The sequence below is a fragment of the Rhinatrema bivittatum genome, chromosome 5 (assembly GCF_901001135.1).
Source record: "Rhinatrema bivittatum chromosome 5, aRhiBiv1.1, whole genome shotgun sequence".
Lineage (NCBI taxonomy): Eukaryota > Metazoa > Chordata > Amphibia > Gymnophiona > Rhinatrematidae > Rhinatrema > Rhinatrema bivittatum.
This window is the reverse complement of record NC_042619.1, coordinates 210091530-210111858: the sequence shown is the minus strand read 5'-3', so window position 1 is coordinate 210111858 and position 20329 is coordinate 210091530. Positions and strand designations below refer to the sequence as shown.

Sequence of the window (20329 nt, the reverse complement as noted above, 5' to 3'; positions counted from 1 at the left end):
GTTTAACTACCCAACATCCTTCCACCAACCCATTAAGGGTTTCAGGATGCCCTCCTTACCAAATTCCACCCCCGTCGTTGTGCCTTTTGCACGTCTTTGGGTGCATATGGTGCACTCTCAGGCATCCTCAGCTCGGTACTCACTCATATGTGAGGACTACCATCCTCTTTGTCCTGTGAGAAAACAAATGTTGCTTACCTGTAACAGGTGTTCTCACAGGACAGCAGGATGTTAGTCCTCACGAAACCCACCCACCGCCCCGCGGTGTTGGGTCTACATACGTTTTATTATTTTAGTTTCACTTGTGCTTTTTGCTATAAGATGAGACTGAGGGGAGACACCTGTAGTCACAGGGATAATTGCAGCCTGAGCATGCTCAGTGCACTCAGTGTGCCAGTGTCAGTCAAAGCATTATAGAAACTTTGACAGAAAAGTTTTCTGTAACAGGGCTCCGTCCACTGACGTCACCCATATGTGAGGACTAACATCCTGCTGTCCTGTGAGAACACCTGTTACAGGTAAGCAACATTTGCTTTCTACATGACTATGTACATTGCTAATAGGATGTCAGATAGAACACTTATCTAATCATGATTAGTAGTCTCAGGACACGCAACTATACACATTTCTACAAGACAGCAAGAACATTTAATATTTGGCAATTTGGGGTTGTCGGCCCCCAGGTATACCACATTATATAAAATAGAAGGGACCTCTTAAGATTCTGTTTAATCAAGTGTTATTCTTATCCTCCCCCCTTTTCCCATTTCTCATCCATATGAAAATATGCAATTGGGCTGGTGGGCAGTGTTGGCCTGGGGGGTCTGTTGTATCTCAACTACTGCCATCTCAGTGCTGCTTCCACGCTGCTGAAAGGTCCTTGCCAATGCTGGGGTCCATGCCCTCCTGGGGTTCTGACTCTGTCACCAAGTTGGTCGCTGGGGTCCACACCCTCCTTGTGGACCCAATGCCACCTCCTGGAATGCTACTGGGGACCACACCCTCCTGGGGGACCCAATGCCACCTCCTGGAATGCTGCTGGGGTCCACACCCTCCTGGGGGGACTGCTCAATCTGCCGCTGGAGTTCTCTTGCTCAGTGGGGACCCAGGTCAACGACAGATCTGCTGCTGGGGTCCCCTTTCCTCTTAGGGGACTATTTGATCTGCCGCTGGGGTCCTCATGCTCACAGGGGACCCAGGGTCACCTACCGATCTGCTGCTGGGGTCCCTTTCCTCTTAGGGGACTATTTGATCTGCCGCTGGGGTCCTCATGCTCACAGGGGGCCCAGGGTCACCTACCGATCTGCTGCTGGGGTCCCTTTCCTCTTAGGGGACTATTTGATCTGCCGCTGGGGTCCTCATGCTCACAGGGGACCCAGGTTCACCTACCAATCTGTCTCTGGGGTCCCCTTCTGTATGGGGGACTGCTCAATCTGCCACTGGGGCATCTTCCTCCTGGGGGACCAGTCAATATGCCTCTGGTGTCCCCTTGCTGAAGGGGAGCCCAGGGGCACCTCCCTATCTGCCACTGTCCTTCAGTGCCACTCCCATGGTAGGAGGGCTTTTTCTGGCTTGGATTTACAGCTCCACTAAGCACGTGGGTTATTTAGCATTCAGTGATTCAGGCCCTCGCAGTTTCAGGTTTTAGTGAATTTAGCTCTGCAAAGCTCATGGCCAGACATTCACTATTACCCAGCCGGGATGGGTCACCTTCTCTCAGCCAAAAGACCAAGCCTCAGGCAGGACCATACAAAAAGAATCTGTGCACACCCTTCCATCCTACCTGGCTTTTTTTTTCTGCTATCTGAGAATTGGGTACCCAAGAGTCTGACTCCCTTTGTTAGTCAGGAGTGAGAATCTGTTCGCTTCCTAGGACTGTTTTTTCAGAATCTTTTTCTCACAAATCCTTCTCTCATTCAGAATTCTCCAATGTAGGACTTTTCCAGTCATAGTTATATCTGATTTTAAAGTGATATTTCACTGTAATTTGCCAACAGTGGTCCAGGGGGCTGTGACATGCAAATTCCTCTTCCTGAGTCTCTGACTCATCTATTCAATGGTTATTTAAGCACCTTCTCAGAAAAGGGTCTGGCAACCTTTTTCAATCTCATTATGGGTTTTCTTGGGCTGGCGGCTCATATTACATAGCTGCATTATCATCTTTTTTTCTCTGCTGTAGTTCACTTAAATGTTAGCATGCTCTTTAACCTCTGTCTCTCTTGGGAGGAGGGGTTTCATATGAGTTTCTGAGCTTTTTGGCTCTTGTTTTAGGATTTTTTTCAGATTTCTGTCTTCAGGTAGGACCATTTGGCTGATATGTAGTTTTGTTCATGTTTTTGTCATATTTGTTGTATTTTTTTAGTTTGTTTTTTTACTATTATATTTTGAATTTTTACATTGATGTATGCCACCTATAGCATTGTTTAACTTAGGCAACTTATAAATGTTTTATCACATTTACAGGGTGTTTCATCAAATTGCATTATGCCATTATCATGGCCATTCGGGCCTTAACAACCGCGATAACGCCATAGTGCTTGTGATAATGCATCGTAATATGTGTATGCAAATTTTAAAAATGTAGTAAAAAGGGAGGAGTTTTGGCGGAGTTTATGAAAATGAGGGGTGTTAGGCATTGCATGCGATAATAACGTACGCTATCGCACTATTTAACATGGAAAATATCTACAATGTTTTTTTTCTGGCATTATGCCTAAAACAGAATTTGTGAAAAATATCACAAATTACATTTTGAAGAGGGGGAGGGAAGGGGGGGGAGAGAGAGAGAAAGAGAGAGTACCTCTGGGGAGGTACACTTATTAGTCAACTTTTTATTCCACTGTAAGAGGGGCCATACTGAACTCAGGGTGAGGTTTTGGTGGTGGACTAGGTTTTCGGGCAGTTTTACAGGCACAGTCAGAGGTACGAACAGCACAGTCGGCATCAGTAAAGATTTAATGTGATTTGGAGTGATAACAGGTACACAAAGATGAGATTTCTACAATGTACTCTCAACCTAGCTTAATGCACTCTCGACCTAGCTGCAGTATCTTGAAAATTACCCTAACCACACCCCTTTTTTTAATCATGGTCACTATTCTCATGAAATTTGTAGCAAAATGATGAATCTTAGTTATTTATTATATCACCTACTAATTTGATTTCTACATCTTTCTGTAGGTATCCGGAATTATTCAATGCCTACTTTTTACCAGGTAGCGACCTTGAGTTTGCTGTATCCCCGCAAACAGGAGAACTTCTTCCATTGGGTACTTTTGGAACCATGATCACCGTTGGATTCAAACCAAGCATATACAGCAAAAAGCATAGAGCAACATTAGTAATACAGGTTGGTCTTTGGCAAGCAAATATATACGCATAATTTTAGGGTTTGACTCTAGAGGCGTTAGTTGGGAAGATTTTTTTCATTTTTGTTTTTCCCCCATTTTTTCTCTATGTAAACTCCATCCCCAGATGGAATGCCCAGCAGTACAGGGAACCCTCGCTAGAGCAATGTCTTCTCTGAGAAGATCCCTGAGCGCTGTCTTTTCCAGTGAGCAGTGGGTGCTACAGCAGTGGCAGTCATCTTCATGTATGTGCCCAACAAACTAGTGCACCCTATGCTATCCAAAAAGCCTCTTCTATAGACCCCCCTATCACTGTAACACGAAAACCAATACAGGGTATTATGTTTAAATATATTTTATTAATATCAACAATAGAAACAGATCCAGGAAAAGGAACACATCATAAATTGTTACAAAACAAAGAATCGTACACAATAGAAATCAGAGTAGCATTTCTGTTCTATCTAACTGATGTAAGAAAACGTCTGGCCCTACTGTTGTTGATATAGGCTTCATTTCCTTCTTCATCCCAAATAACATACCCCCCCCCCCCTACATTTTACAATTAATAATTTCACCAAATTATTCAGACACCTGTAATCTTGCATGTCTGACCCTGCTTAAAAACCCCAACCCATCCCGCTCCTCCAATACCGAACCTCCCCCTCCCGTAAATCTGTCTCCTAGTATGTGAGTAACCAACGCTGTCTACAAATTATTCAAAATTAGGTTCCTAGCTCTACTTGAAAGACTTTGGATATACAGATCCCATATTCCCAAAAATCTGATCATGGATCTAAAAGACGAGTGAGCCGCCAAGGACTCCATATATATCATTTTATGAACAGCATTGTGCCATTGCCAGTAGGACTGAAGTTTATCTTCCCTCCAAACCAACAAAATTGAACGCTTCCCTTGAGCTACTAATTTCTACACGAGAAGCCTCTCACCCGCCTTCCTAATATATGTGGATAAACACACTTCAAATAATAATATTGCGGGCTGCAACAGCAAATCACAGCCTATCAGATGATTAATATAAGACAATATCTTATTCCAGAAATGAGCGATAATAGGGCAACCCCAGAAAGCATAGGTAAGAGAACCCGTTTCTAACTTGCATTTCAAACAATTAACTGTAAAAGTCAATTTCACCTTAAAGGCCACTTGTTGGGAAAAGAATGCCCTATGCATGAATTTGAATTGCATATCTCATAAGTATCTATTAGTAGATAAACTCTGCACAGCCTGAAAGCAAGCTGACAGATTATTACATTCCAACTGAAACCCACCCTCCAATCTCCATTGTTCCCAAAGAGAAGGAATCCACCCAACCTGACCCAATTGCTACAGTCCCTTATTAATTAAAAATAAAGAAAGCTTCCTCTGTTCCACATAAAAAAGGAATCTATTTTATATATTATAAAAGGGGCTAGGTCTGTAGCACTTAAAGATTGAGTATAATGGCACAGTTGCAAGAAAGAAAAATCTAAGTCTCTCATTCCAAATCTTGTCTATAATATCTGAAAAGGTAGAATAATCCCTTCCCCTGAAAAACATGCTGAAGCTGCATAACTCCCCTCTCTTTCCAAAATAGAAAACAACGAGAAGAAGAACGTGGCTGGAAGTGTAATTCCCTTGAATTGGTAGGAACAGGGTACATGTTGTCAAAATGTGTACCTTCATCATAAGGGATTTCTAGACCCTGCATAGAGAAATCAGTAAGAAATGTGTGGCTAGCTCTTTGAGAAGACTAGCTGAAGGGGCTTGGAGTACATATCTCAAGTCTAAATTAGTTGTGAGTAATTTATCACTGGCAATATCCGTGAAAACAGAACCATCATTATCCAATCTCTAACCACCCTTAATAAACTGGCCAAGTTATATCCCTCCATATCGGGAAGACCCAACCCTCCCTGTTTCCAGGTCCTCTTCAATCTGGGAAGAACAATTCTAGGTTTCTTCCATGCACAAAGGAAGGAAGTGAGCATATTATCTAAGGCCTTTATATTAGTTCGTGAGAGATGGATGGGCAAAATCTGAAGTACATATAACCACTTAGGGAATATGACCATCTTAGAAAGGTTCACCCATCTTCCCAGAGATAAGAGGAGATTCTGCCATACAACTAATTTATCTTTGGTACCCGCAAGCAAGGGTCAGAGATTAAGAATTCAAAGTGGGATGATACCTCAGGTATCTAAAAGAGCCCACCGCCCATTTTAATGGGAAGTCCCCAACCCAATCTCTTTTAAGAATTTCAGGAAATATCATGGCCTACGATTTATCCATGTTGAGTTTAAATCCAGAGAATTCCCCATACTCTTGAACTAGATGTAATAAATGTGTGAGCAAGGTGAATGGATCCTGGAGGAACACCAACAAATCATCAGCAAATGTGGCATACTTAAAAGTTGAAGGCCCCATTACAAAACCCTAAATGTTGACATGCTGCTGTATTGCCATTAATAAGAGTTCTAGTGACAAAAGAAACAACAATGGAGAAAAAGGGCATCCTTGTCTCGTGCCTCTAAGCACCAAAAAGTCCATAGAAGTCTCCCCATTAACCACCACCACAGCTAGTGGGTTATTATTTAACAACAGTATTCTGTTCAAGAATAAACCCTCCAGACCCATAATATGAAGAAGTGTAAACAGATAATGCCACTCCACCCTGTCAAAGGCATTCTCGGCATCAAACCTGACCAGCATAAAAGGCACAGATTTATTAGTACAGGAGGAAATGGCAGTCAATTCACCATTGCATAACAATCTCTAACAAAAACCAGTCTGATAAGACACAACATACTGCGGCAAAATCATAGCCAATCTATTGGCTAAGATTTTCGCTAATAATTTCTGGTCAAAATTCAACAAAGATGTAGGTCTGTAAGATGTGACCAAATTGGTATCCTTACCAGGTTTGGGGAGCACTGTAATAATGAATTTTTTAGCAGCTTAAGGTTAACTGCCTTCCTCTATAAGAACCGCTAAAGTCCTGCTAAGTAGAGAGGGAATGTGATCAGTTAGTATTTATAAAAATCTGCATTAAACCTATCGGGACCTGGGGTCTTCAGTAATCTAGCAGATTGAATCCCCACCATTACCTCCCCATCGCTAATTGGTCTGTTCAATTTCTGCAAATGCGCCACTATGAAAGACTTCATACCTAACTTCCCCAAAAATCCTTGGCACTTATCAAGGTCAATTCCCCTAGACGTGTATATTTGAGAGTAATAATCAATGAAGGGTTGCAGAATATCTGTCTTGGGATGAAGCATGCCCCTCTTGGTCCCCGGAGAAGAGAAACAAACTTGGGACCTGTATCTACATTTAACAATCTCGACAAGAGTTTCCCAGTCTTATTAGCATGTTGTTATAATTTGATTTTATAATAGAGAATACTTTTTTTGTCTCTTTCATATAGGAGCATATTTAACAGTACCTGCGCTGAGATATATGCTTCTTTAATGACTGCTGTATTTTTCTGCAATAAGACTGTTTTACGATATGTTAACGCTTTTTCTAACACCAATATTTGTTTGGCCACAGTTTTACGTCTCCAGGCTAAAAAAGAAATGATATACCCCTTAAAACTGCTTTAGTCTTCAAAATGATTTCAATTATTCGACACGTAGTCTAGCCACCTTTGCTTCAAGTAATTGTTACACGTGCTGTCCACGGCAGCCCCGCGTCATGGCCCCCTCACCTTTCTACAGTGACTCCAGCTCCTGGTTCCTCCTCGCTGGAGGCGGTGAGCCATCAGCTCTGTCCTCGGGTCTCCCCTGGTGTTTCCAGCCCCGGCGCAGTCCCTGGCGTTCCCAGTCCTGCTACCACTTCTCATCGGGCCTCTCCGCGTGGCCCATGGAAAGACGCTGCTACTCGCACTGCGCCCCTCCCTAAGCACGTGCACCATTGATGTTTAATTAGGGACCGCGGTGGGAACCTAGCCGTGGCCTCGGATAATGATGTCAACCCAGGTACAGTATTTGAGCGCAGACTCTGCTCCCTAGCGTTGCCTTTGCAATAGGTCTCCTCGCTGGTCGAGTACTCGTTGCCTCTTAGAGATTCGTCTCATCTCTGCGTTCCTGTTCCTTGTTGTTCATGGTTCCTGTCTCCTTGTTCCTACCTTGCTTCATTCCTCGGATTGACTACACGGACTTAGACTCCGCTTCATCTGACCACGCCATTGACTCTCTCCAAGCCCGGACCTCTGCTTCGCCTGAGCACGCCATTGACTCTCTCCAAGCCCGGACCTCTGCTTCACCTGACCACGCAATTGACTCTTTCCAAGCCCGGACCTCTGCTTAGCCTGACCACGCCATTGACTCTCTCCAAGCCCGGACCTCCGCTTCGCCTGACCACGTCATTGCCTATCTCCAGACCCAGACTTCTGCTCACCTGACTACGCTATTGCCTATCTCCAGACTCAGACCTCTGTTTCGCCTGACTAAGCCATTGACTATCTCCGTGATCAGACCTCAGCCTTGCTTGCCACTGCCTTTGGATTGCCGCCAGCCCTGACTCAAGCCTGCTCTTTGACACCTCTCCAGCTTACTCCCTGGACGTGGTTTATTCAGGCTTCGGCCTGCTCTTGCTCAAGCACCCCCTGTCTGCCTCCTTTCCATTGGCGCCCGAGTTTCCAGGACATTACCCAGTCCAGAGTAAAACTGTACCATCTCTCACCTGCTGTCTCTGGGCTGAACCAACTCTTATGTCAACTACACACAGAGGTCTACCTAAGTCCTGCCGGCCCCAGCATCAAAAGGCTCAACCCGCAGGGAACGAAGGCTGGTATAGGTGAAGCTCCAGCGGCCTCTGTCTATCAGCCCACTCCGCATGCCGATGGTGGGGACTCGTAGGTCCTTACCCATGGGTTGCATCAATTCCACCTCGGCCCAAGGGTCTACGCCCAATGCAACAGTAATCCTGAAAAGAAGTATCCGTATATAAATAATAAGAGAATCTCCACCCCAATCTAGAAGGCTGTCCCCCCATCTCACAAAATGTAAGCCAAATGGGTGCATGAGCAGAAATGGCTATATTACCAATACCAGCATCATCTACCTGTGCAAAGCTAGACCTGGAAATTAAAAAATAATCTAACTTAGACAATGTGGCATGGGCCTTAGGTAATTGAGCAAAATCTTTCTCCAAAGGGTGTAATGTACACCAAGAATCTAATAGCTGTAACTCAGAAAGTAATAGGGGAATGCCCTTTTGAGCTCCCAACTTCGTACCTTTCTGGGGTTGTAATTTATCTAATTCGGGATCCACATTGAGATTAAAGTCTCTGCCCACTACTACTACCCCTTCCATAATAGGCAATAGCTGTTGAACAATATGACAAAAAAAAGAAATGATCATGTTGATTAGGAGCGTAAAGATTTCAGAGCATTGCCCAGTGACCACCTATGACTCCCAGAATAATAAACCGGCACGATGTGCAAACGGTTGCCGGTATATAAAATTAAATAAATAAATAAATAAAATAAATAAAATAATATACCTCCCTTGAGGATCTTTATATGCTTGAGTAATCTATAAAGGAATATTTTTATATAACAGGATGGCAACTCCTGCAGACTTAGTGATAGCAGAAGCAAAATGTAATTGCCCAACCCAATCTCTCTGGAGATTCAGATGTTCCACATCATTTAAATGTGTTTCTTGAAGAAATACAATATCAGCAGATTGTTTCTTTAATGCTTCGAGAATCTTTTTCCATTTTATTGGAGTATGAATACCGCAGACATTCCAAGAAACAAATTTTAAAGTAGATTTGCCCAGGATTAAGTCCCATGTTTATATAATGCAAAAAAGAATAAACAGCATCCTAAGGTGATTACCCCCCCCCCCAACTAGGGCGACCCCCCCCCCCCCCCCCGAGGCCTTATCAATCATTCGGAGCCTTGCCAAAGAACATCCCACACACACACTAGAATTTTTATTCAAAACAAATACAACCCTCCAACCTGTCGTCCCCCCCAAACCTGCTCCCAGCCCAGAAACCAACACCATAAGTTGTGAGATCACCACGTATGCCCAACCAATATAGGGTAATATATTAGTTGTCTAACTGTTTTCTCCAGTACTTAAAATATAGAAATCAACCAATTTGCCTGTTGTAACTGAATAGAATACCGCTTATCAATTTTTATTCGCAACGATTTTTATTTTTTTATATATATATTTTTTTCTATATGCATTTAAAAACTTATTATCAGGTTTCAATCCATTTTTTTAAAAAGCCAAAATGTGCTCTCGGTGATGACATTCTTATTTCACAAGGGGTAATGAAATTTGTTGCTTATCTTTTAGTTGAGATAAATATCTTTCCATAGATATCCCACTCTCTGTATCGTCCTGTGATAACCTGTGCCTGACACTGACAGCATTTCGGCGCTTTGCACCTGCTTCAAGGGCTAGAGAGAGTTTTAGTCGGCATTTCCCCTTCTTCCAGCTACATGAAGCAGGCGCATAGCGCCAAAATGCTGTCAGTGTCGGATACAGGTTATCACAGGACGATATAGGGAGTGGGATATCTATGGAAAGATATTTATCTCAACTAAAAGATAAGTAATATATTTCATTACCCCCTTGAGAAATAAGAATATCATTGCCGAGAGAGTACACTTTGGCTTTTTAAAAAAATGTATTGAAACCTGAAAGTAAGTTTTTAAATGCATATAAAAAATGAATATATCAAAAAAGAAGAATCATGGCGAATACAAAGTCAAAAGCAGCCCTCTATTCAGTTACAACCAGGAAATTGGTTGATTTCTATATTTTAAGTACCAGACAAAACAGACAACTAATATATAATACCCTGTATTAGTTTTTGTGTGCCCAACAAAAAACAGACTCCAACCCAAGTTCTCTACGCCACAGCCTGTGTCATGGAATCATTTTTATCCTTCTGTGAATCTGGAAATTCATATGTCCTGCAGATTTATTCCCATGTACCATTTTTTTATGTACTTCAAACTTTCACAGAGTTGAGGTCATTTTGCTAGAATGATTCTGTAGAAAGAATGGACTAAGATTTTGGTGTATCTCTAAAATTGATAAGACAATGTCTAGTATCTCTAGGGCAACTGTTTTGGGATGTAGCATCAGCTGAGGTTGACAATGTTATACCACTAAAACAGAAACTAATCAAGCATTATTAGTAGTAGAAAAGAATACAATTACAGATAGCAAAATAAGAGCCAGATTTACTAAGGCTTTTCTCCCATTCTGTGTCTATGGGAAAAACCCATAGTGAATCAGTACTAAGTTTTTAAAAATGTATATGGGGAAGATAATTGTCTCTGTGATTTACTGGAAACTGATTCATAAAACATGGGATGCTATGTCTTAGAAAAAACAATAAAGCCAATGAAGTGGCAAACATGTCAAGGGCTCCTTCTCATGGTTAGGCATCGTGTTCCATCACTAAGAGACTCATGGCTTAACGAACACTAATGCCTGTCAGTAAATAGGCCCCATTCACTGTACTATAAATTAGGGATGAGCAGAGGGACCTCATACATTACATTCGGTATTCGTATTCGTGGGGGGGCAGATACATTGCATTCGGCAAGGGTGGGCCCCAATCCGTTCATGCATTCCATTCTTATTCGTTTCCCGGCTAAAATTTAATTAACTACAACCCCCCACCCTCCTGACCCCCTAAGACTTGCCAAAACTCCCTAGTGGTCCAGCGGGGTCTGGGAGCCATCTACTGCACTCACGCCGTCGGCTGCCGGTATTCAAAATGGCGCCGATAGCCTTCGACCTTACTATGTCACAGGGACTACCAATGCCATTGGTTGGCCCCTGTCACATGGTAGGAGCAATGGACGGCCGGCGCCATTTTGTGCTCCTACCATGTGACAGGGGCCGACCAATGGCACCGGTAGCCCCTGTGACATAGTAAAGGCAAAGGCTATCAGTGCCATTTTGAATACTGGCAGCCAACAACTTGAGTGCAGGAGACCACTCCCGGACCCCCGCTAGACCACCAGGGACTTTTGGCAAGTCTTGGGGGAACCTCCTGACCCCCACAAGACTTGCCAAAAGTCCCTGGTGGTCCAGTGGGGGTCCAGGAGCAATCTCCTGCACTCGGGCCGTCGGCTGCCAGTAATCAAAATGGTGCCGATAGCCTTTGCCCTTACTATGTCAGAGGGGCTATCGGCACCATTTTGAATACTGGCAGCCGACGGCCCGAGTGCAGGAGATCGCTCTCGGAACCCTGCTGGACCACCAGGGAGTTTTGGCAAGTCTTGGGGGACCCTCCTGACCCCCACAAGACTTGCCAAAAGTCCCTGGTGGTCCAGTGGGGGTCCAGGAGCAATCTCCTGCACTCGGGCCATCGGCTCCCAGTAATCAAAATGGCGCCGATAGCCTTTGCCCTTACTATGTCACAGGGGCTATCGGCGCCATTTTGAATACCGGCAGCCGACGGCGTGAGTGCAGTAGATGGCTCCCGGACCCCCGCTGGATCACCAGGGAGTTTTGGTAAGTCTTGGGGGGGGTCAGGAAGGTGGGGGGTTTGTTTAAATTCACTCCTTTAGACGGTCAAATAATTCGGTGAAGATTTGTTGTATTTGTGGGAATCGTGATACGTTTCGCTTCTCCACGAATACAACAAATATGGCCCTATACGTTGCGGATTGCCAATACATTGCAAACGAATGCACACCCCTACTATAAATCAGCCATTAACACACATTAATAATGCACGTTGTAGTGGTGGCTTTGTAGCAGGGTTTAGTAAATCAACCCCTAATTCTGCACAAAAGAGGCTGTTTTGTATTCTTTGATCGTTTAAAGGAAGAAATCATACTTAGGCTTTTCTCAGCAGTTATTTCCATAAACATGTTTGTGACAGTTCCTGAATAAAGGAAGGGTTTGCTGGCACTTCATTTTAAGATGCTACTAAATAAAACTGAGCTAATATTTAGATGTAACAGTTAAAAGAGGGTAACATTTGAATAGTCATGAACCTTTGAATATAACTGTTTGGGACTTGGTTCAGGACTGAAGTTGCTGAACAACTGACATAGGTTGAACATCATTGAATCAGAATCTGCTGTGAGATGGAGTCTGTCCTCTGTGGGACAGTTGTTTTGGTGCTACAGAAAGTCACCTCGTTTCCCTTTTATGAGCAGTTCTATATACATTCATTCCCAGCTCTCAACTTGTCTATCAGCAGCAGGGGTCTTCTTTCCAAAAGAAATGCAAAGCAAATCATATTCTAGAACTACTCAAGAAGTTAGGATAATGTCTTAAAATCAACAGAAGAGATATGAAAATGCATCTTTTTCAGAATGTCTTTATATCAAAGGCATAAAAATAGTTTTGAAATATGAAAATACCCATTACAGAAACCAATTTTGGTTATTCAATAGCAAAGAAATAGAAAATGTCTTCACGACACAGAAGAAGAAATGAAAGCTTTCCCAGCTAATAAAACTCATATATATTGCTATATACAAAACTAAATTAGGCCTTTGATTCAATAATGAAATTTTACCACAGAATTTTTGTCTTGTTACACAGATGAGTAACACAGTATGCTTCAAAAAATAAGGTTAAATCAATATAATTACAAAGGTTTCCCAAAATAACAACTGTTACTTTAATTTTAGGTTTATCTTCTGTCTTTTATCATACCCTATTTCTTATGTTTTTATAATTTTAGGATAAAAATTATACATCCCTAAGTGTAGTGTATGGCTTTTTTTTTTTTTAAATCTTAGTCATTGTATCTTTCATGTATGTTCAGAGATGTTTTACTAGAAATGAGTGATGCTAGTACAGGTTTGTGATGGTGAACCGCAAAGTACCAGACCCATTATTTTATTAATTTATTTGCAGATTTTATATACAGACATTTGTTTAGTAACTTCACATCGGTTCACAGAGAACGTAAAATTGCAACCGTGCTAAAGAACATAGGGTTAGCAACTGAGCATTACAGTTGACACATTAATATTAACGGAGCAATACGGTTAACACATTAACTAAAGGGGAAAAGGGTAAGGGAATAAAGTCATAAATATATGAAAATAACTGAGTGTAAATAAGATAAGATAAACTAAAAGATACAAATTAGATTACAGTGTAATGCAACTTAATTAAATAATGCAATATCATGGATCTTATATACAAATTTGACAATGGTTGCTAGAACAAATGGAAAGTAGCTGTTAGAATATTGCTAGGCCGTGAATAACTGGGGGTAGGGTTGAGAACTTATGTGAATTTTAATGAGGAGGAAGTGGGAGTGCATGTGATGTGAAAATGTATAAGTTAGGTGTATGCTTGTAGGAATAGCCATGTTTTTAGTTTTTGCTTGAATTTTATTGGGCAGGTTTCTTGACGCAGTTCTGGTGTCATGTTGTTCCAACAGATAGGCCCAGCAATGGTAATCGCACGTTTCTTAGTTGACTTAAGAGTGAATGTTTTATGAGAGGGGGTGTGTAGGGTTGCAGCATGTTGTGTTCTGGCGGGTCTAGAGTGCTTGTGGAAATGTATATCATTATTGAGCCATGTCATGTTGTCAGTATGTAGGATTTTGTGAATTAAGGATAAACTCTTGAACATGATTCTCTGTGCAATATTTGACTTAGTAACATTAAAGGTGACAAAGTAGAGGTGTTATCACAGAATTTAGTTAAAAAAAACTTCAGTTTGCTCTGAAAAAAACAAATTAGAAATGAGAAATGGAAAAAGGTGGTGTACAGTGATGATTTTATTTGTTCAAATTAGATTTACTAATTTCCTGCCTTAAAATATTCAGTGACTCCTGCGTAAGATTTTTTACATTAGTCTTTACCACCACTTGACCCAATCTGCAGGAATGCACCTTTTTAGAGTCAGGAAAAGATGCTGCTTCAAGTTGAAGCCAAAACAACACCAGACCTGTCATATTGCTATGCAGCCGCATCTGTTGAAGTCTGTAAAAGGAAGATATCTCTAGTTTGAGTCTACCTACTATTCTTGAGATGAGTTTTGAGCACTGGCAGCTGTGTTTAAAATAGACATTAGAACACAACAGATTTCAGTTGTTATCAGTCAGTTGTATTGCAGGTTTTACTATTGTGATTACTCAGTTATCACTTAGAGTCTATGAAAGCAGCATATTGGAGCTGTTTGCCTTGCCCTGATGGAATTTCATGGCACAGCTATCTAATAGTGACTGTAATAACTTCAAAAGCACCCACATATATGCACCACTATACTTTCTAACTAGGGCATGGAATGCTTGTATGCTAAAAGATATTTATATTCTGTAAAAACTCTGGCATCTTCCTTGTCATGTAAGTGAATTCCTGTGCAGAACACTTAACAGCTGCTTATGTACTGGCCAATGTTTCATATCTTATTTTGGTCACATTTGCCTTTAAATGTTTGTCCTTAAAATGTGAAAACAAAACTAAGAGTATTAGCCCAGATGGGAGTAAATATTATTGGGAAGGAAGCTCCCCAGAATTCTCCATCTGCAAGCAGGGCTGAATTAACCTTGATACATGGATGATATCTTCCGATGACACCGAATGGAGCCATCTCTCTAGCTCAGTAAAGATTTTACTACTGAGCATGCATGGGGGTTCCCTCACACACACCAGCTCATGAACCCTCAGTCTTTATTTGCCCAAGATTACGCACAAGACATGTACCCTCGCTCTCTTATTTTTCTGTCTCTGCAAGTTACTTTACCCTCTATTGCCTCAGGTACAAACTTAGGCCTGGATTTATCAAAATGCACTAAATATCGCATGTGATAGGAAAAGGGTGTTGTGTTTGTGGCATTGTGTGGACCCTTAGTCGCAGTGGAGATGACTCCTCCCACGGGGAGGGGCCCCGTGGGGAACCACAGCGATAGGCTAAACGCAGAGAGCGGACACTTGTAGGTAGAAAGCTTTATTGTACTGCTGTAGATAGAGAATATGATGCAGGAAGGAAAGGCACTGGAGTCCGGTAAGGTGCCAATACATTCTGACAGTCTCAGATGTAGAAGTCTCACCCAGATGTTCAAGGTAGATAGGAACCAGTGGAGCAGGATAAGCCGAACCTGGTGGGTGGAGTTGGAGAAATGGATCATAGAGGTACTCACTGGAGCTTAGTGCAAGCGTCTTCCTGGCAATGAAGATGGTGGGACCAGAGGTCTGTGGTGCAGGATACATAGACTGGTAGGCCCTCGATGTTATGATCCTGGAAGTGGACCCTAGTTCCAAGGTAGAGTTAGCGCTACCCCAAAAGCGTACAACCCTTTAGGTCTCTACCGTCGGAGGGCAAGGCCTGAAGATGCAGATGTTGAAAGAAGACTTCACCTTGGAAGCTCGTGATTCCCCCAGGAGGAGCCCGTAGGAACCCGGCCGCTGGGACTTAGGAGACTCACCGAAGACTGATTGTAGGTCTGGATGCAGGCGCCTCCTGCAGGTCATGGATTCCAGATGGCTGGTGCCTTCAGCAGGTCGTAGACAGTCTGGGAGTCGAAGAATAGTCAAGAGCCAGTCCAAGGGTCGAAGTCCAGAGAAGGGTCGTATGCCGGTCCAGTAGCAAGTCAGGAGAATGGTCCAAAGCAAGTCCAGGATCAAAGCAGGAGAAAGGTCCGAAGCCAGTCCGAAGGTCAAAAGCCGTGGAGACAGTCCACAGGAAGCAGGAACAAGACGTGGAACGGAACCAGGAACACGGAGCACAGACAAGCTCCCTCCAGAGCCTCAATACCAAGGCAAGGTCTGAGGAGCAGACCTTGCCTTAAATACCCAGAAAACAGGAATGAGTCCAGAGGAGGAACCACGACAACTTCCTGTCGGGTTCCTTTAAATTTGGCAGCCAGCCGTGCGCGCGGGCCTAGTTATCCCGAGAGGGGGGCAGAGCCAACCCAGCCGACGAGGAGCCATGCGGCCGGACGCCGTCAGCGGCAACGGTCGTGAAGAGAGTACAGGGGAGAACTGCCCGTGCCTGCTGGAGCCTGGGGAATTGTCTGACCCCGCAGGTAGGCACTTGCCCCGGTTGTGGCAGACCGCAACCGGCAGCCATGACGGTCGGTCCCGGCCACGGACTGCCGCAGCCGGTGACCATAACACTCAAGAAGCGAGTACCTGATAGTCCAGAGATCCTGAAATGAATAAAGAGAGCGAGACCCCCAAGGAGCAGTTGTCTAATTAGTAGTGGCACGGGTACATATGTGCATATTTTGAAGCTTTTTAAAATCCACATTGCTCGCATGTGGCCTACATACATGCGTATGTGAGCATTTTTGTGTGAGCAACACTGTAAAAATCGACCTGTTCAATTGTAAGCCCTCTAGGTTCAGGGAAATCCCTACAGTACCTGAATGTAATCCACTTTGAAGTGCCAAAAAGAGGAGTATGTATAAATAAATAAATAAATAAATAAATAAATAAATGGTGAATATGCTCACTTTTCCATATATCTGGTACACTGGAAATACAATATCTCAGGTTCATGGTGGAGGAAGCACTCTACCAATACAAGGTCCTGTCTTTTGGCTTTTTTGCAGCACTGATGGTCTCCACAAACTGCATGGTGATAGTGACAGTTCATCTTTTTGCAGGGGGCTATGTGTCTTCCCATACCTAGATGACCTACTGGTGATCTCCAGCAGGGGTGCTGGACGTCTTGAAGAAGGCTATTGAGCTCTTTCATTCCCTAGGCTTTATAGTCAATTTTGCCAAGTCAAACCTCATTTCCAATCAGAGAATCAAGTTTATCGGGGCTTGGATACTCACTAGAGGAGAAAGTGTTCATCCTATCAGAAAGAGCAACCTGTCTGAGGGCATTGGTCCAGGACTTGTTGCAATAAGATCAGGCTATGGTCAGGGCAATCCTGATTGTCTTCGGTCACATGGTGACAGTGGTAAATGTGGTTCCCATGACTCACCTGAACATGAGAGCTGTCTAGTGGGGCCTCCATTCCCAGTGGGCTCAGCTACTTCAGCCCCTATTGAATTCCATAAGGATAACCCTGGAGATGAAAACATCCCTTCATTGGTAGCTGAAGCCATTGATCCTAGGGGTGGATTCCTCTCTCGTTTGATCTTATCAGGTGACGCTGGTGACAGATGCATCCAACAGAGGGTGGGGTGTACATACAGGTTTCTCCCAAACTCAGGGCACATGGTTGGCAATGGGCTGTCTATTTTAGATCACAATAGGGTGGTGCTCTGAACCCTTCCTAAGTTACTATCTAAATAGTTTCTGTGTTTCAATTGAATCAAGTTATTCTTATGTCCATATTTTTTCCAAGACCACTTAGAAAGAAGGCCCTCAATTTGCTGGACTGTAAATGAGCCTTGGCCTTTTACCTGAGAAGAACTCAGCCACATTGTCAGGCTTCTCAACTGTTCATATCCTATGATCTGTTAACACCTACATGTCCCACTACCATCTAGACAATTTATCAAGAAATGACAGAAGCTTTCAGTAAGCAGTTTTGTGCAGTTTGTTCACCTAGTCTGTTCCATGGGAGAGCCGAGTTTATATAATAAGAGATCTGTTACACAATCTGCAGCTTGGGACTTCCCATATGTCATGGCAAATTCAGACCAGCTTGTCAATGGAGAAAATGAGTTTGCTTACCATAAATGGGACTCTCCATAGACAGCAGGATGAATTAGGCATGTTTAATACCTGCTCACCTACCTGGAGAATCAACTTGCAACATCAGTGAAACAATAATAAATAAATGCATCAACTTCTGGCACAAACCTAATGGGGTAGATTTTAAAAGGCCTACGTGTGCCGGGCCTATTTTCAAAGACCCGGCCATGTGCATAAAGCCCCGGGACGTGTGTAAGTCCTGGGGCTTCGGGAAAGGGCGGGGAGGGAGTGGGGTGGGATGGTCCGGGGGGCGGGGTAAGGCTAGAGGCCCCCGGCACAGTGGGGGTGCCGGTGTGCAACATGCACCTGCCCTGAGGCAGGCGCAAAAGGTAAGATAAAGTTTTGGGAGGGGCTAGGTTAGGGCTAGGGGGCAGGTAAGTTAGGGGAAGGGGAAGGGAGGTTAGTGAAGGGGGTTGGGAAGTTCCCTCCCAGTCCGCTCCAAAACTGGAGTGGACTGGGAGGGAACTGAAGAAGGCTGCGGGCGTCGGCACGTGCAGAATGCACAAGTGTGCACCCCTTTGTGCGCGCTGACCCCCGATTTTATAACGTGCGCACCTGCTCACGCATGCTATAAAATCGGGCGTTCATGTGTGCGCGCTGGATAGCGCGCGCACATGGAAGCGTGCGCACATTCTTTTAAAATCTACCCCAATGTTTACATTTCTTCTTGGGGGTATGTGCAAAAAGTGGCAATTACTACTCTAAAAAAATTATCAGGCAGAATGGACGGACCATTTTGGCCTTTATCTGCCATCATTTCCTATACTATGTTAAACTAACTAAAGTACTCACGAAACAATGTGTCAACGTGGGTATTTGTATCCAGGTGATGGTTGATACATTAAAAACAGTAACTATCTCCCCTGATCATCTCAAATAAATCATTCAATGTCTCTCAAAAAGAATTATTTTTATGTATAATGATCTTCATATATGGCATCATCGTAAATGTGCTGTATATAAGATATAGTTGCGATGGAGAAGGTACAGAGAAGGGCAACCAAAATGATAATAAAGGGGATGGAACAGTTCCCCTATGAGGAAAGCCTGAAGAGGTTAGGGCTGTTCAGCTTGGAGAAGAGATAGCTGAGGGGGGATATGATAGAGGTCTTTAAGATCATGAGAGGTCTTGAATGAGTAGATGTGAATCGGTTATTTACACTTTTCAACTAGGGGGCATTCCATGACGTTAGCAAGTAGCACATTTAAGACTAATCAGAGAAAATTCTTGTTCACTCAACGCACAATAAAGCTCTGGAATTTGTTGCCAGAGGATGTGGTTAGTGCAGTTAGTGTAGCTGGGTTCAAAAAAGGTTTGGATAAGTTCTTGGAGGAGAAGTCCATTAACTGCTATTAATCAAGTTGACTTAGAGAATAGCCACTGCTATTGCTGGCATCAGTAGCAAGGGATCTACTTAATGCTTGGGTAATTGCCAGGTTTTTGTGTCCTGGTTTGGCCTCTGTTGGAAATAGGATGCTGGGCTTGATGGACCCATGGTCTGACCCAGCATAGCAATTTCTTATGTTCTTACATTGTTTTAACTCTGCCGTTTTATATAATCATGGGTCATTGTGCTATTTTGTATATGCTAGAATAATTGTTGTTCAACCGTAGTGCTGAAAAAATTTTGTGACTCTATATATCCCAATAAATTATAGTTTCAGAAATCTCCACAGGTATTATTATTATTCTTAAATTTCACTTCACTTAGCTTATAGTAATAGCACTCAAATATTGAAATGCATTATGAAAAAGCTAAATAGCAAAATACTTAGCTGGCAGAATGCTGAGAAATGTGTTAGTCTTTTGCAAGAATAATCCTTTTATGAAAGGAGTCGATGATGACATCCATATGGTTCTAGTGCCCGACACGGTCCGTGTTTTGGATAGAGTCCTTCGTTATGGGGCAATCCAATATCTTAAGAATGAGGCAAAAAGGGATTTTAAATAATTAATAACGCATTATTTAAGAAGTAGTACAGGGACAGAAGTGAAAACCAACATACCACCATGTCTGCTTATGCCAGTTTCAATCCATTTCTGGGAGCGTCCACTAAGTAACAGGAATTAGATCTACTTTATGGTATCTGCCAGGTACTTGTGACCTGAATTAGCCTCTGTTGGACACAGGATGCTGGGCTTGATGGACCTTGGTCTGACCCAACATGGTAATTGTTATGTTCTTAGGACTGGGGGGCCTGCAAAGCGACATGCTCAGTAGTAAAGCTTTTACTGAGCTAGAGAGATGGGTCCATTCAGCACCATTAGATGATGTCACCCATGTGTCATGACTAATTCAATCTGTTGTCCATGGAGAACCCCATTTATCGTAAGCAAACTTGCTGTCTTGTGGTGCTGTTTG

General features: G+C 43.1%; 1 protein-coding gene across 1 annotated transcript in view; it reads left to right on the top strand.

Moving 5' to 3' along the window:
* The window catches only part of CFAP47 (cilia and flagella associated protein 47), a 1765744-nt gene that overhangs the window by 1699877 nt on the left and 45538 nt on the right, over nt 1–20329 (top strand). Inside the window, exon 63 of the mRNA XM_029603108.1 lies at nt 3181–3349. Within this exon, the coding sequence (XP_029458968.1) occupies nt 3181–3349 (169 nt within the window). The remainder of the gene's footprint in view (nt 1–3180; nt 3350–20329) is intronic.